This window comes from Mya arenaria, chromosome 4 (genome assembly GCF_026914265.1).
Source record: "Mya arenaria isolate MELC-2E11 chromosome 4, ASM2691426v1".
Taxonomy (NCBI): domain Eukaryota; kingdom Metazoa; phylum Mollusca; class Bivalvia; order Myida; family Myidae; genus Mya; species Mya arenaria.
The window spans coordinates 26,919,284-26,937,940 of record NC_069125.1 but is presented as its reverse complement, the minus strand read 5'-3'; the positions used below and the strand labels follow the sequence as shown (position 1 = coordinate 26,937,940).

Sequence of the window (18,657 nt, the reverse complement as noted above, 5' to 3'; positions counted from 1 at the left end):
ATGGAGGATACTTATAATCTCGACTGACCAAATAGTACAAGGATAAGTGACCAATTCTTTTGGTATCGAATTTGTATATTTTTTAGAAAACAGAACAAGTGTGTAATGTAGATGATATATGGTAATAAATCTAAATTTATAGACAATATCGTTAGGGTGAGGTTGTTTTCTTTTTTAGGCGCGACTCAGATGTTTTCGCTTTTGTTCTTACAAGGGGTGGGGGGAGATTGGGGTGTAAGCTAACTAATAAACACTTTATTTGAGTCTGTTACTCAAATGTTATGTTTCGAGCTGCCCCTTTAGCACTGATCAATGTTGATTGGTCGCAATGTTTTTTTAATGCAAAATCAATGCAGTCCATGAATTATGTTGGTTTATGATCCTTCGGAATATATATTTCTGCCAGTAATTGTCCTAAAATATAGACATTAATTCATGGTAGATCAAATATGATGAATGTTTATGTTGCCAACTACGGCATAATTCTTCGTATCATTACAATCATTTTGGACAAACGAAAACGGCCAATTATGTTGTACAATTAATTGTTTTAAACGTGAAGCAACCAAAAGGCTTCACTATTTATGCATATGATTCTTTGCCCATGTCAAAAGCAGCTATCTTTGAATGTCAGTAAAAATAACGCTTAAAACTGAACTTAAACATTGTTTCTTAGACAAAAACCATTATATTCTCGTACATGAGTATTTTACAATTCATAGTGCGTTGTTTGTTCCTGTTTTTTTTTCTCAAAATATATACAACTCAGCTTTATTCTCAATTTGAGTAGAAGATTTACATCCCCTGCTTTGTTATGACTTTTTAATTTGGTAATTACTAAATTATTGATATACTTAATGATTTTAAACACGAGATTTAATCACATGCAATCCCAAACATGGCTATTTCCGGGGATTGGGTTAAGGGGCGGGGTTAGGGTCTGATTCAAAAGTAAGAATCATAGTAGTGAAAATATGATGAACGCTGGTTAAACGTGCGCACATATTTGTTCTTTTACATATGAATATGAAGGTATCTAAATTATGGCCGTGGTGTTATTTCCAGACCAAATGTATTTTAAACTGCAATTGTAAAATCCATGCCCGTCATGCTACGCCCTAATATGCCCTTCCTATTACCTATGCGACCAATGATCGATTGATTTCTTCCCTGATCATTCTAATAACAGAATATATTTAAAAACAGAAGTAAGTAAAGTTTTGTGTTCGGTTAATTATGAAAGTTATTTGAAGTTAGGCTTGAAAAATAGAATTGATTCAAATGCAGTTGAAATACTTTGGGCGGGGTGACTGTACAAATAGTCTAGTAAACTAAATTAACATGTTTATAAGTTTGTCAGTATTGCGTGTATAGCCATGAATTTCGTTTTAAATATTTCTCAAAAATTATAAATATTTTTATATTTTGTATTCTCTGATTTCGTATACCCGTGTACTCAACTGTTTATTTTAAGATAACAAAATTTAGTAGTGCGTAACCTTATTCATTTAACTTCCGTTTTTAAATCGAAACAGCAACTGGTAAGTCGGAAGTTTTTTTTTATAATTTGAATTCATTGTTGACTTTTAGGACATGCCATCTTTGTCTTATGTCAGTAGTAGGGTCTATGCTTTAGTACTCATTGCTCATTTATATATAGTCCAAATAATTAAGTTATATACAGGTTGACGGTACATTTTCGAACAGGGCACTAAACACCGACTCAAACACGCGTTTGTTTACCATGATCGGTTATTCGATGATCTTGATCAATACAGAGGCTTGCCTTGGTCACACTTGCAAAGTTTCATCTTGTTTTGTTAAGTATTTTTCTAAAAAAAAACGCCATTCAATGTTTATACCTAAAAGATCAAAATGTAGCACATAGGGGAATGACGTCAGAGGGCGCACGCGCATCTTTAGGTTTTGCAGTCAAGGTATTTATAAATAGAAATCACACTTTACATTTGAATTTTATGAAAAACATCGGAAACAATAAATGTGTTTTCTTTAATAAAGTATACTTTATAATTATAATTGTATGACCATGCATTTTCGCTTTGCAAGTGTTCGGTGTTTGTGCCCTCCATAGCATAAATTTAAGTATTGATTCCAGATACAGTTGTAGTCAATAACAAATCAAAACAAAACTGACAACACACTTATACAGTCGTTCATCAGCTACACAATAGAGCATATGCTAAGACTTTGGGTTTTTTGGACTAGGGCATTTGTGTGCAGTTCATAGCCATAACCGCGATGTCTGCATTTTCAAGCCGCATCTGAGGGTTCACTGACGTAATGTATTCATACGCTGTATTTTGATTGGATTGCCGTTAGCGAATTTGAATAACCAAAGTAGTACCAGAACTGATTACAATCACAACATCCAATAAAAATAGTTCTAACAATTCAAGCTAACTGTATGTTCTTTTAATGAAGCACACGAAATGCTTACGTAGCGAGTGAGTTAATCGGGTTAACCACATGAATGTTCTTGCATACGGTCAGATTATATGCAATAAGAATATGAACATATTGGAAAAGTACGCATCGAAGTTTTTTCCGTTCAATGCTCTGTATTGATATTCTGGTACCCTCTTTCGCTTTTATCCGAAAAGAAATTAGTATCAGCTAACCGTGGTGCCCGTCGCGCATTCGAAATGTCTTGTGAATTCATACGTATTAAAAGCGAATAAAGCGTGCGGTCTAAGTAGAAAACAACCAGGAAAGTTGGTTTAAAAAAGTAGTGTTATCCTTTGTATACAATGTTGGTATTCCTGATATTTTTTTGACATAATTTGCATGTTTCCGTGATTTTTTGCTTTTCGATACAAAGTTTGTTTTAACTAATCATCGCATGGCACTTAGCAATTTTTTAAATACAACATGATGTTTGGTATTTATTGTTCAAATACTATTAATGTTAACTAAAAACCATATGCCGCGTACCTGTATAACTTTATATTTTTGAGGAAAAGTAAATCAGGGTACCAGTCTACTTATTGACCTCAAAATTTACTCTGATCAGAGCGGCCGAATGATTAGACATGTATGTTATCACTACTTCCGGATGCTGATGATGTGAATTTCATAGTGTATATCAATAAAGCCGCCATTGAATGCTTACCACCATCAAACGGATTTATTTTCATCTTACCGAGGGTAGCATTTTTAATTTGACATGTTAATTTTCAAGCAATAAAAGTTTGTTTGAAAAACTCATGTGATTTCAATTTTGCAAAATGGAGATAAAAAATATCAAGTATGAGCATACTTATTTATGAAGTTTCATTCTAAATGAAGCCAAATATATGGATATGTGCACAGCATCTGTGAATAAGATGATTGTTTACCTATGTGCATAGAAAAATCTTGGAGCCACTCTTAGTGTAAGTACATGACATTGTGATAAACCATCGCCATGGCATTGATAAAACAATCTTGCATGATCAATTTTGATTTCCTCTCTTACATAATGCACCAGTCAATTGTTACCACAGCCCCCTCGAGGATATACCAGGGAAAAGGGCTGTGTTTTTACCTTTTAGCTGCCCTCGTAGCTAAAGAACTTCAGCGAACACATTATATATTACCTTTTTGGACGTGTTGTAAACATCAAAAAAATAAATATCAACATTACAGTTATGGAAGCCAGAACTAGTGTCCTCGCAATGCTGGGTGATTGCGGTAGTTTTATCTTCCCTCAAAATATATCAGGAAATTGCTCTTACCTTAGATCCCCGGGGTGTGGTGTTATTCACGGGATTTTACCACCAGTTCGTTCTCGCAGGGCAGGGATTTTACCGGGGATTGGCTGGATGAAAATCCGGGGGGGGGGGCGTGGTTACAATTGTCTGGTGCATACTTTACAAGTTCTTTTTCTGAAGACGCTTTGTGCTCACTTTTTTGTTTTCTAGCCAAGAATGAAAATCAAAAATCAGTCAGAGATACAGTATGGTGATGCATTGTTGTTGATAGGTCAATATAAATTGTGAAGTATTTGAGGGAAAGGTATTTGGTTAAATAGTTTACAAGTGTAACTTTTGAGTTTTATTTAACAATGCAGTGCCGAAAATTGTGGAGATATAATTGAATTAGTATTAATTAATCAGTTGACTTGTGGCGTTTAGGGAACAAAATCAAAATATTCAATAAAGATCCCTTATGTTGTGGAATAGTAAAGTAATGAAGATTTAATCTCACAACAGTCTTTCTCAAATGCTGTCAAGGCTTTTTCATGCTTATGAATATCTAACCTCGCGATGTCAGACCAGAAATCATCTTGGCATGAGCTTGGATCACAATGTATCATTATCCACCAGTCAATTGTAACCACGGCTCTCACATCCGGGGGTATACCGGGGATAGCCGGCGAAATGGGCCATGTTTTTACCTTTCAGGTGGCCCCGCAGTGCCAGGTCTTCCCGGAAAATACAGTGTGGATGGGGCTTAACCTAATGTCCCTTGGGTGCGGGGCATTTGGTGGGGACTTTACCATCAGATTATCTCCGCATGGCGGGGACTTTAGCTGGGTTTGGCTGGACCGAAAGTAAAAGTCCCTGCTATACCGGGACCGGGGGGCGGGGGCATGGTTACAATTGACTGATGCATTAGCTTGTGTATTCAGATAAAGTTAAGAATAAATATTTATTTATATAACTTATACTTTGTAATCTAATTCAAAGATGCAAATATACATAAATGACTGTGCAAATCTTTTTGTATCATCCAAATATGAGTACCATGCAGGGTGAATGTTATTTGTTAAAATTATACTAGGTGAGCTTTCAAGATTACCTTTCCAATCGCATACACAATGCAGTTTGAAACCTGAATAATTAAAACAAATCTTGATTGTAGACCATTACTATTAAATATTTGATAAGTCACAGACATTATAAGGTACAGTTTAAAGGGGCTGTACTAAGTTAATGATGAAAAAGCAAAAATTTTAAGAAAATTGTAGAAAATTGAGATAAACTTGGTATCGATGTGTACAATTAATGCATTGAAACTTACTTCTGATGATCCCCATAGTTTATAAATGATTTATTAATAGCAGTTATTTCGTGTTTTTCCATTAAAAAAGATTACTAGGTATTGTCGTTCCAAGACAAAAATTTAAAAAGTTGTCAAAATGAGAGTGCAGCTTTAAACTCATAATAAAATGTCAATGCACTTCAGTTGACATAATTTTAAACAGATGAAAAAATGTTATTTTTAAAAAGCACAATATATATTTTATGTGACCTTACATTATAATGAATTTATTCAGATCAGTGACTTTTCTTGCACTTAAATGAGAACAAGAAAGCTTGGGATTGAACACTAAATGAAACAGGAATGAAATTGAATGAATCACAAAATATCATCAAATTTATACACACAAATGTTCTTTGATATACCAAAAAATGAAACTTTTTAGACATACAAAAATTTAACATTTACTAATTACGGTTATAAAAAATGATGAATACATTTGTAGGATTTGATATCCTACCAGATGTTACTCGGCTTCGTTCATTTTTCTAAACTTTCTCTCAGTGATGAGGAATAAATTTTATTCACTGCAGTTGTGTTTTCTAAGTTTATGAAAATAAGAACAATTGAAACAATTCATTAACTACTGTTGATCAGTGCAAATTGTGGGAGGTCATTGTTGATTTCAATGAACCACCAAAAAGCCCTGCCAAAATTGGATACTGATTGATCAGTCAGGTGCTTTTGGTAGGAATAATTAGCATGAATGTTAATTTTAACCATCATTTATGAATGTTTACACAATCATTGAATATTGAAATAACAAGCGAAATGTTAGTTTGAATGATGAAAGCCATGAAATATGTGAAGTATTCAAAAAGAGACCATTTTGTCAGCTTGTGTAAAAAAATGAGAAAATTGTTAAGTAAAATTATTTATTGTTTATCAGGAAAATGTTGAAATCTCTTTAGGCCTATAGTGATAATACTTGATTGCTATGTTATTGGCACTTATTGCAATATGCTTTATTCATTGCAATATTTATGTAAAACATCAATTATTATGTTGACTTAAGTTTGTAGATAAAAACTAATGGTATAGGTGATGTGAGAATGATCTCATAAGTCTTTAAAAACCCTTTTGGTATTGTGAGTTATTTTGCTCAAGTCTTGTTCAGTTTAGCTTTTGAAGATTTTCAAAGTAACTGCAAAACAAGTCCAGCTGTCTAGAAAGACTATGTCAAACCCTGACCAGATATAATTTCTTGTCTTTTCAAATTACCAACATGGCAATGGTTTTATCATAACATAGGATATTGGTTTGAACATGTTAGTGTTTTTGTATGTGGAATGAAATATCATAAGTGGCACTAAATTGAACATAATTTATAGTTCTCATTGATATTACACATAGCCCCAAGTACATGTTGATCTAAGATTTAAGGCTTGGATGGAGTCAGGGCAAGAAAAATGCATGTTAATACATTGTACTTTCCAACACAAGAACTGTTTGTTTATTCAAGTAAATAAAGCAATCCCAACACCAAGGAACTGCAGTATTGCATAACCAGCTTAATTGACATTATGAGTTAGAGTTCAAATTGCTGCAATTAAAGGCACATCTAGTTTTCAGAATAATTCAAACTCTGATTAAGCAACCTTAATTTAGTTATATGAACTTCTTTTGCGAAATGAAAGCTTTTTTAGATTTACAAGGACGGGTGAAAAGTATTTTCCAAATGTACTGCAACACCTGATACCTGTTGCCTAGGAATCCAACAAATTCTTGGCACTCCAAATGTTACAGTACTATTCAATTTGGAGTTCCTGAAAAGAGAGCTTCTTGATTCTACATTCAAAATCTTCTTTCTGTATGACATATTGGACCAGGGAATCATGAACCTACAACCTTTTGCATCAATTGAGATAGGGAGCTATCAGGACAGTGACAGAGGACAATATAAGAATGGCCAACTGCTGCATTTATTGAGTTATCTAATGCATACAAATTAAGACGGAGAAAATAATTCTAAATTTTTCCAAACTACTTCCTTAAGCATCTTGTACATGTATGTAATTGTCTTTACAATGATTGTTCAAAGTTACAATGGCCCTGTGGGTTAAAGATGCTCTGTCCACGGGGTAACAGGTTTTGTAAATAATAGGGTTATAAATACTGCGTTTTGATCCAGTAGGTTGTATTCGACTCAAGTAGATTTTTGCAGATTCGGACACCACAAGGCACAAGCCGAGTAAAATCAAAATCTACAAACAACTACCAGAATCAAATGTGACATTCCGCCATATCTGGATCAAAACGCAGTTACCACATTTAAGCCTAAAATGTTATAATTATGGGAACTACTTTTATGCGCAGTCACCCATAGTCGCTTAGGTGTTAATCCGATCGGGTTATTGTTCAGTTTAATTTCGTCCCGTCCAGACGTCCAGTACATGAATTAAAAAAATGGCGGCATCAGAAAATGGCGCTCGACCGAAGACAAAGGCTTCGCGAACACTTCAAGAGGACATTGAGTCTCTAGTGGAGGAGAACAAGGAAATACAAGAGGAGCTTGTGAATTTGACTCCGAAGAAGGAGACCTCTTCTTACGACTCTCTGGACGTCGTGAACGCTCGGTTCTACAACAGCAGATAGAAGAGTGGCGTACCGACGTCACAAGAGTGGTATATGGCCGTATTGCACTGGAACGGAATATGGGTTAAAGTATTTTGTGATATGTATTGCATGTGGATTGATGATGGGTATTAAATAAAGAATAAAATTATGTTTGGTATTCCATTCTCACTAGCAGTGTGATGAACTGCTGATACCATGTTATGAAATTTGATGGTCAAAGTATTTAAAAGACATTTCAATATTTCATACTTTAAAAACGATATTCATCTCATCTTAGTCTACTCAACTTGCTTTGCTATGTACAAAAGTCTGCAGCAGTTATATGAATAGCATTAGACAGAAGGCAGTGCCTAATATTTATCAACAACACTAAGTTATCATGGTAACATGTTATATGAATTGAATACCAAGAACAAATTAAGGGGGAGAAAATAATTATTCACTTTTTAAATAAAAACTTCTTCCTAATAGCATTGTGTATGCAGTATGACATAGGTGTACAATGTAGATGTCTTTTACAAAGATTGTTTAAAGTATGGCTCTGTGGTTTAAAGTTTCCCTGAAAAAGAGGCGACAGGTTTTCTATATAGTATATAATTACATCATTAAAAATCTTCTCTGAAACTGCAAATAACAGTCCTTTGATTAAAAGGAATTGATCAAATTAAAGAAGAATGTGTGCCAACCACGTAAATTAATTTGTACAAGTCTGATTTAACGACTTTGGGAAATTCAAAAGAACTATGACTTTATCTGATTTAACGCTTTAGCCCCCCCCCCCCACCCCCTCACTCTACACACACTTAACTATATTTTTCAAATTTCCTTTCCAGCTTGCAAGCAGTTTTAGTCTAAAGTTTAAGCTAGCCCATTAAACAATGACCCCTTGTGATATGAGGCGATTTTTTCAATGCTTAGAACATGGTTGTCAACATTCCCCTGAATGAGGCCCTAGTCCATCAGTGCTTTCAGCACTTTGATTTCTTTTTGTTATTTTTATTGATTAAGAAAATCGTTATTGCGGTGGCTGTCTCCGTTGCATATAGTAGGTAGGGCGGGGCTTCCTTTGATTTTTTCAGTTGTTACCTTCAAAAAACAGCGAAGAAATACAGACATTTCAACAAGTGGAGCAATGTTTTACGTTTTTGTCACTGTTTGCAAAATGGTACTATACTTTTATATTTACAAATATTTTGTATCACGTTTAGATCCATAGCTTTTGATGATGTCTGATTCCTGGCAACACGCTGAATCGTTCGCTGTCACAAACGCACACATGCTAGATGCTAAAGTGCTGTGTGACGTCACTATCATGGCAGGAGAGGACAAACAGGAAGTAAAGTGTCACCGGTTCATGCTGGCCAGTCGATCCCCGGTCTTCCACACGATGTTCTGTGGTTCACTTCCGGAAGCTGGTGTCGTCGAGATCCCGGATGTGGAAGCAAGCGTCTTTAGGCAAGTGATCAGGTATGATGAAATATTACAAATGAAGATGTGTCGTTCATAAGTCCTATGTCTTGTCCCAGTTAAGTTCGGGTGACATTTTATAAATCTCGATCAATGGTATTTTTCAAAGCACTGAGTCCTTAGCTAAATATTTGCATTATTACTCGCTACATAAATCATTAGAAAATGCATATCATACAATGTTGTGGTTGTGTTAATGTAGCGTTACGTAAAAAACGGAATTTCTACAATTTTGTTTCAGGTTCATGTACAGTAACGAAATACAGTTAATGCCCGAATCCGTCATGGCTCTTTTGTATGCTGCAAAGAAATACGACATCGAGCCCTTGACAAATCGCTGCAAGACCTTTTTAGAAAAGGAAATTGCAGTCGACAATGTTTGTACCATCATTGACGAAGCTGTGAAATTCGATGAAAAAGACTTGATTCAGCAATGTCTTATCTTTGTATCAGAAAACAGTGACCGTGTGTTTCAATCCGACGGAATCATGAGTATTTCACCTGAAGCACTTAGATTGGTACTTGAGAGGGTAAAGGGAGAACGGAAACTTCAGCCAGGAGAGGTGTACGCAACATGTATGAAATGGGCGGAGCTATCTTGCATGAAGGAAGGCAAAGATAATGTGACGAGTGAAGACCTCAGACAACATCTTGGCGATATGATACTTCTTGTCGATTTTGCTCGAATGTCTTACGACTCTTATATAGATAACGTTGTTGAGGACGACATTTTGTCCAATATCGAAAAAGTCCAATGTATTAAAGAAATGAGGCTCTGTCGTAGAATGCCTTCTTTAATAGCAAGATTCGAAGGAATTCAATCTGGATGGCTCCATGACGGATCTCTAGATGGTATAAGTTTCAGTTCGTCAGAACGTTTGAATTGTTGTAGTGTAGCTCTTTATCGTCCTGTTAGAGCTGGTAACTTGACTGGTACACTGGAAATCCTTGAGGATCAAGAAATAGTACTGACCCAGAATGTCACTATTTCGTATAAAGGCGACGAAAAGTATGAGAATGTCAGTCTTGTAAAGGAGATTACCATTCGCGAAGGAGTAATTTACTCAGTACGCCAAAGACTAAAAGGACCATATTCATATTACGGTGAAAATCGTAAAGAAACAGTCCTATTGAACGGCGTACGAGTAAAATTCATAGACCTCAAGCATGGAAAATTAGACCACCGCACATTCTTACAATGCGGTCAAATACATGGTCTTACGCTTAAACAATAAACATTGGCGGATGATTTTAAATATAGAAACTGGTGTGACAAAATAAACAAAGCATATTTCTGTAGCCATATAGTTTATAAAGTCGTTCACATAACTGTACATGAATATTCCTGATAAATACAAATGCAAATATTAATACATAATATATTTATTCAACTTTCTCTGTTTGGTTGGAAATGATATTTTTGCTCTAGGAATATGTAAATAATTGACCAAACATTCAACAACTTCCACATTGATGTAGGCAAATTCCGTCTCCAGTTATAAAGTGTGTATATAAATGTGTCATAAACCCCTTTTAAGGTGTCTCTTCACCATGATCTAGTGGAGGAAGTCTGCGATTGCAGACCGAAAATACACAGGGTCGAACCCCGATGCCATGGCAGTAATTTTAGTTGTTTTCCTGATTTTGTGTTTTATCATTATTATTTAATTAACGTTTTTACTAAAAACCTTACTTTTTTTAAAATATTCAGATTTATTTGGTATTTAATTTCATCAAAACAGAAACTAGCGTGTCTTTATTAGCTCCACTGGCCGAAGGCCATGGAGCTTATGTCGTCACAGATTGTCCGTCGTGAGTGCGTGCGTGCGTGCGTGCGTACGTGCGTGCGTGCGTGCGTGCGTGCGTAAACTTTTACTTTAAACGACATCTCCTCTGAAACTGATAAGCGGATTTTGACAAAACTTCACAGGAATGTTCCTTTGGTGGTCCTTTACCAAAATTGCTCAAATGGTTCCGGTCCATTGCACAATATGGCCGCCAGAGCTAAAAATAGCAAAATCTTTAAACGACATCTCCTCTGAAACGGTTTGGCAGATTTTGATGAAACTTGACAGTAATGTTCCTTGGGTGGTCCTTTATTAAAATTGCTCAAATGGTTCTGGTGCATTGCACAATATGGCCGCCACAGCTAAAAATAGCAAAATCTTTAAACGACATCTCCTCTGAAACGGATAGGCAGATTTTGATGAAACTTGACAGAATTGTTCCTTGGGTGGTCCTTAACCAAAATTGCTCAAATGGTTCCGGTCCGCTGCACAACATGGCTGCCAGGGCAAAAAAATAGAAAAACCTTTAAAGAACATCTTCTCAGAAACCGATGATCAGATTTTGATGAAACTTAACAGAAATGTTCCTTGGATGGTCCTTTACCAAAATTGCTCAAATGGTTCCGGTCCATTGCACAATATGGCCGCCAGAGCTAAAAATAGCAAAATCTTTAAACGACATCTCCTCTGAAACGGTTCGGCAGATTTTGATGAAACTTGACAGTAATGTTCCTTGGGTGGTCCTTTATTAAAATTGCTCAAATGGTTCCGGTCCGCTGCACAACATGGCTGCCAGGGCAAAAAAATAGAAAAACCTTTAAAGAACATCTTCTCAGAAACCGATGATCAGATTTTGATGAAACTTAACAGAAATGTTCCTTGGATGGTCCTTTACCAAAATTGCTCAAATGGTTCCGGTCCATTGCACAATATGGCCGCCAGAGCTAAAAATAGCAAAATCTTTAAACGACATCTCCTCTGAAACGGTTCGGCAGATTTTGATGAAACTTGACAGTAATGTTCCTTGGGTGGTCCTTTATTAAAATTGCTCAAATGGTTCTGGTCCATTGCACAATATGGCCGCCACAGCTAAAAATAGCAAAATCTTTAAACGACATCTCCTCTGAAACGGATAGGCAGATTTTGATGAAACTTGACAGAATTGTTCCTTGGCTGGTCCTTAACCAAAATTGCTCAAATGGTTCCGGTCCGCTGCACAACATGGCTGCCAGGGCAAAAAAATAGAAAAACCTTTAAAGAACATCTTCTCAGAAACCGATGATCAGATTTTGATGAAACTTAACAGAAATGTTCCTTAGATGGTCATTAACCAAAATTTGTTAAATGGTTCCAGTCCACTGCACACCATGGCTGCCAGAGCTAAAAAATAATAAAAAACTTTATACGACTTGTCGTCGAAACCGATGACCTTTTTTCGATAAAACTTGACAGAAATGTTTGTTTGGTGCTCCTTTACTCAAATTGCCCAAATCATTTCGGTCAACTGCACAACATGGCAGCCAGAGCTATTAAAGTAAAAAATTTTTTTAAATAACTTCTCCTTAAAAATTGATGATTGTATTTCTATTAAATTTGACGAAAATGTTCGTTAGGTGGTCTTTGCTTGAACCTTTTGGCCAGTGGAGCACAGGCACTGATGTGCCTCTTGTTGTCTTTATTATGTATCCCCCATTCATGGGTAGACCTATTGTTTTTGCCCTTTCCGTCAGTCTGTCAGTCTGTACGTCACACTTCGTTTCCGCTCAATAACTATGGAACGTTTAGACCCAGGACCTTCATACTTGGTATGCTGGTTGGTTATGACTAGTAAAAGACCCCTACTGATTTTGTGATGTCAAGGTCGCGGTAAACTTGAGGTGAAAAGCGGTCTTCGCTCAATAACTAAAGATCCTTTAGGTACAGAAACATTCTTGGTATGCTAGTTGCTCATGACTAGTAGATGACCCATATTGATTTTGAGATCAAACGGTCAAAGGTCAAGGTCGCGGTTACCTTCAGTTAACAAAACGACATGTTGGCGGTGACCAAGGCTTAAAAATGGTTTCTGTTCAAACTAAAGAACGCTTGTACCCAGGAACTTCCTACTTGGTTTGCTTATTGCTCATGACTAGTAGATGACTCCTATTGATTTTGAGATCAGTAGGTCATAAGTCAAGGTCACCGTGACCTTGAGATGAAGAAACGTTTTCCGCTCAATATCTAAAGAACGCTTGACACCAGAAACATTATACTTAGTATCCTTGTTGGTCATGACTAGTAGACGACCCCGATTGATTTTGAGATCAGTAGGTCAACGGTCAAGGTCGGCGATACCTTGAGGTGAAGAAACGGTTACCGCTCAGTAACTAAAGAAAGCTTGCACCCAGGAACTTCATATTTGGTATGCAAGTTGGTCATGTAGATGACCCCTATTGATTTTGTGATCATTAGGTCAAAGGTCAAGGTCACGATATATCTAGTACAATATATACCTTTACGGATATTCGGTCACTTGTAGACTCAAATCGCACGGATTTGAGTTTGTGTGGAATAAATAAAATCAGCTCACATTAGTCCTGTTTGTCTTATAACTGACTTCAAATAATGTAGCAATCATGATTGTCCCTATTTCGCTACGATTAAAGGAAACAGACCCATTATATATGGATATAAAACAAAAATGAGAGGAATAAATCAAGGAGTAAAAGCTAGAGAGTTCTAAGGTCTTCTATATTAACACCATTTTATATTGTTTTGCTGTCTGCCTTCGAATCAGTTATGTTAAAAGTAGAAAGAAGATGAATATATGAAACGAATATGATGGATGTTTGCGATGCCAATTTAGTATTTTGCTTCATTGTACATCTATAATTGGAGACGATTAGAAAATAATGATACATGATGAATGGTGTAGTACAACTGTCCTGTTTGTCAGTCCGGCAAATATGACGTCGTAAATGATTATCATATTATATTCAAGAATGTATATACCAAATATTTTACAGTTAAAAAGATCTGCCTATTACCAAATGCGCTGTTAAAATACCAAACATATTTGCTGAACGTAATACTCTGACTAACAACAACACTCCCAAACGCTTGATTTGAGAAGTAGACTGTTTAAAACGCTTAGAAATGAAAAGGAATGTTGAAAGATAAATTCAAAATCAAGTCAGTAAAATAGACCCTCAAGTAAGATATACTTTAATTAAACGGTTACTAATATGTTAAACAAATTCTTAATTGTAAATGCGATGCCTATACGTCTAAACTAGACAGTATAGTCCAAAACAACTTTTGACAATTTCGAAAATGTTACATTGAGATTTGACAGAATGTTGTGCTTTCTGAGATATATTATTGATATATTGCGACAGTCATGCAGCCTACTATTTCTATAGTAAACAAAATACAACATATATTTTAGACGAGTACGGAAGCATCTTTGATGTATTTGAAACACTGACTTTGTCTGATAGGTTATTTACACGTAACATGAATGCAATTTGAGAATACGGTTGTCCGTTTAGGATAGGTACGAACTGGTTGATGTCAATTAAATGGCAAGTCCTTAGCTAGTAGCTTCGTTTGCATTTTGTGAGCTTCGCTCGAACAATTTCCGGGGTTCACAAGTATGATTCAAACGTTACATAAACAAAGAAAGATATTCTATCATTTAGTAAGTGAAGATTTGGTCGTTTGGTATCGACGAACATGACTTAGTGATTATTCATGGTGATAATAGAATACGTTTTGAGGAGCTTGTTGGATCGTTGACAACAAAATGTATCAGAGTTGCCAGATTTTTTTTAATTTCATCATTTTGAGGAAAAACAATATGTATTTAGTGTTTTTACATGGTAGCAAAAATACTTTCAAATACAACCTGGAAATTTTCATTTGTGTTTTTTTTTCAGGTTCGTAGACGGTATATATCAAGCGTTCATGACGTTAAGTCTTGTAATCTTTTTTATAAAAACGCAAATATTGAGTTCCGATAAACAAATTTTCAGGCTGGAGAAACACTGACCACCTTAATGCGTTTACGACTCAGACTAAATTTTCAAGTGTTCGATTTTCAAGTGTTTTTTAGTGTTTAATTTTATCAGTATTCCTTTTACCCTTCACGACGTTTTTTTATATTAATCCATGATGTGATATTTATCTTAGATTTTTATTTTGTAAAATGACTGTAAAAATGTGCTGTCGCTCTCCAAAACAATTATGTAGCAAATGGCCAAACAAGATGAGTGTTTGAAGCGAATATCTGCAATATACAGTACATTACTTCATGTTACCACAATGGTTTTAGACAACAGAAATGATGGATGATGTTGTACAAATAATTTTAGGTCGTGAATCCCTAGCCATTAAAATACAACGTTTATTGGGCCTCTGTTGGAATGCTAATATGTGGTTTGGAGCAGACGAAGAGCAACTGGAGAAAGTTCAGCAAGAGGCAGCGCGAATCATCTCCCAAACAACACGACTTGTTTCCATGTCCAATCTGTATATTGAAACAGAAATTGATTCTTTAACAGAAAGAAAGCGTAACCATAAACGTACGCTATTCTACAAAATGTTTTATTCTCTTTTAAAAGACATTTTCTCTACGCTTTTTCGATCCTGTGTTGGTGATACAACATCGTTTGATATTTGGAGTTCTTATAAAGATGCACTCTTACTCCCAAATAAGATTAACCACAATTAATACAATTGTTTTAATGTACCAAATTGGATGAATGAATGTCGAAAACAATAGTTCTTATGAAGGTACCGAGAATAATTTAAAAGAAAAGAGCAGTAAACACGGTATTCATTCACCTTATGAGAGATAGTAGATCGCACTAAATACTTTAGCACTCACTAATCATTTTCAGCATTTTCAGCTATTAATTTCATAGTTACAATCTTGTAATCTGTAATTAAAGTGACAATCTTATTCAAAATCAATACATACACATGTATAACAAACATCACTTTTTACTGATAAACTTTTGAATACTTACTAAATAATGCATTCGTGGAAAAATTTAATTACTGATAACAAGATTGTAACTGTGTTTCAAAAGGTAGAAATATCATGTTTTATGCTCATTTCTTTCAAATTAAACTCCTTCATAAGAACCATTGTTTTCGATATTTATTCATCCTTTTTGGAATATTAAAATAATTTTTAATTGATGTAAACCTTCTTTGGGTGTAATAGTGCATCTTTAATATTTTCCATAAATGCAGTATTTAGTAAGTAGTTAAAGGTGTATCACTCAAAATTTATGTTTTGTTATACATATGTTTGAATTGATTTTAAATGAGAGTGTCATATTAACCCTCGAAATATTACGTAAAACTCACTTTTTGTGGAATGTTTTCCTTCGCGAAGCTTTACTGTTTTATTATATCGTGTTATATATATTTTTTTGTACATAAATCACTCGTCTAGTATAAAAATAGACAATCCTTTTTCTATTTATACACTTTGTTTAATTGAGAAATGTTTTGTTGAAATCAATATTGTTGAAAGAAAACCAAAACAGTGGTTTTCTGTACGGATTAAGGTTCAAAGCGGTGAAACACTCATTCTATTGCAAAACGTAGCAAATACGACCATCCTTATACATGTTAATAAGTGTTTCATCATGCAAATATATATGATAAGTTTTTTTCAAGGATAACAGACAAGACTCGTATATTCAAAAATATAATGTTGGGTTAAAAACAGTACGAAATAATTAGGACCTTATAGCAACTTTCAAAGAACAGGTTATGATAGCAATTATCATTTGAATTATTTAACAGCCAAGAAATAATATAAGATATGAATTATGTATAACATAATTCAAAAAATCAGCTTTTTAAAAATTACAACCTTGGTTGCAACATTTGCCAATAATGACCTTTATCGCAAATAATTTTTAAATCCAAACACTGATAAACATGTTCGAACCTGCCACAATTTTCTTAGCTTTTAATTGTACATCTTTTTCACTTCGGTGGCGTTTCCACGGTCATTGGGTCTTGCAAATTTGGTAATATTCTAGCTTGTTACATATGACATTATCGTCACGGGTCAATTTAATAAAACAATGCTATTATCAAATATTGTTCAGTGGTTTGTTTTGTGAAACTGCCGCTTTCCGTCTATTCTGTTTTTTCAACGTTTCATGAAAACTTTGCACGTATCCTGTTGAGCCATACTGAAAACGCTTAAAAGCAAATTTACCTCCCTTTCAAAGTGTGTAGTTTTTTATATTTATTTTGTAAAACTGTGCAAAATTTTAACACACCGACATAGTTTGACATCAAACAATGTGTTGTCTCCAATGTTGTATAAAATGTACGTACATATTTTTCTGAGAAACGAATATTAGAAATTAATTTAATCTAATTCGATCTGAATACAAACGCTCGAACATAATTTTCTAAGAAAATTTGTCAGACTTAAATGAAATAAAATTCAAACTAAATGTAATAAACAGACCTTATCTGAACATCATACAAATCTGATTATAAATCAACATCAACAATGAACTACTACGCGTCTATTATAAATGTGTTTAAACACAAGACCCACAATGGAAATAAAGGAGTTATAATTCCCTTTTGTGATATATTACGTGTATATTGTAGTGGACATGGACTATTTGACTTTATTTAGTTGATGTTACACTCGTGTATGTAGTAGAATTAGAAGCAAAAGAAGAGGAAGTAGTCGTAGTAGTAGTAGTAGTAGTAGTAGTAGTAGTAGTAGTAGTAGTAGTAGTAGTAGTAGTAGTAGTAGTAGTAGTAGTAGTAGTAGTTGTAGTGATAGAGGTAGTGGCAGTGGCAGTGGTAGAAGTAGTAGTAAATGTAGAAGTAGCAGCAGCAACAAAAGAAGTAGAAGAAGATGTTGTAGTAGTAGTAGTAGTAGTAGTAGTGGTGGTGGTGGTGGTGGTGGTGGTGGTGGTGGTGGTAGTAGTAGTAGTAGTAGTAGTAGGGTAGTGGAAGAGGTAGTGGTAGTTGTAGTGATAGAGGTAGTGGTAGTAGTAGAAGTTGTAGTAAAAGTTGTAGAAGTAGTAGCAGCAACAGAATCAGTAGTAGTAGTAATAGCAGTTGAGTGGTAGTAAAGTAGTAGTTGTTGATATTGTCGTATTATTAGTTCTTGATGCAGTTCTTATAGTTCTTGTAGTTGCAGTTGTAATAGTACTTGTAGTAAAAGTACACGCTCTAAACGTTGCAAATGGAGTATCATAGCAAAGAAAGAATAGTTGGATTTTTTATATTCAACTAATGGAATGGTAATTTTAGTTCGTAATGCACTTTTAGGCGATGGAGTCAATAACTGTTATGCTTCATTAAAAAGTTAAGTTCACTGCCAGTTGTTTAAAGTATTTATGTATTAAGTCTTTGTTCGGCAAAATGGACTTTTTCCTGTCTGATTTTTAAATAATGAGCAGTAGGTTTCCTACTTAAACTTACCATGGTCGAAACTTCAAAAGGAAACATTGTTTAGAGGCAAAATGCAAGGGCCCAAACGACAAGGAACTAGAGACACAAACATATAAATACCACATACACAAATACAAACACCACATACACAAATACAAACACCACATACACAAATACAAACACCACATGCACAAATACAAACACCACATACAAACCACACACTTACAAAAATAAATTAACCGATAAATGACTTACAAAGTAAATGAAAACCATTCTCACCACATTACTTTGTACAGTATTCGAATGTTGTTATATATATTGTTATAAAAGTGATATCGCATAAAACCTAGTTTAT

At 34.8% G+C, this 18,657-nt stretch overlaps 1 protein-coding gene across 2 annotated transcripts; it reads left to right on the top strand.

Moving 5' to 3' along the window:
* Positions 1-1,525: 1,525 nt before the first annotated feature.
* LOC128232262 (BTB/POZ domain-containing protein 2-like) lies at positions 1,526-10,473 on the top strand. 2 transcript variants are annotated; one of them, XM_052945730.1, is made up of 3 exons: positions 1,526-1,541; positions 8,829-9,087; positions 9,329-10,473. In XM_052945730.1, the coding sequence occupies exons 2-3, from the start codon at positions 8,843-8,845 to the stop codon at positions 10,320-10,322; spliced, it is 1,239 nt and encodes a 412-aa protein (XP_052801690.1). In that variant the 5' UTR covers positions 1,526-1,541; positions 8,829-8,842; the 3' UTR covers positions 10,323-10,473. The 2 variants fall into 2 exon arrangements, with proteins under 2 accessions (XP_052801690.1, XP_052801689.1); XM_052945729.1 differs by lacking the exon at positions 1,526-1,541 and having other exon boundaries at positions 8,309-9,087.
* Positions 10,474-18,657: the final 8,184 nt, after the last annotated feature.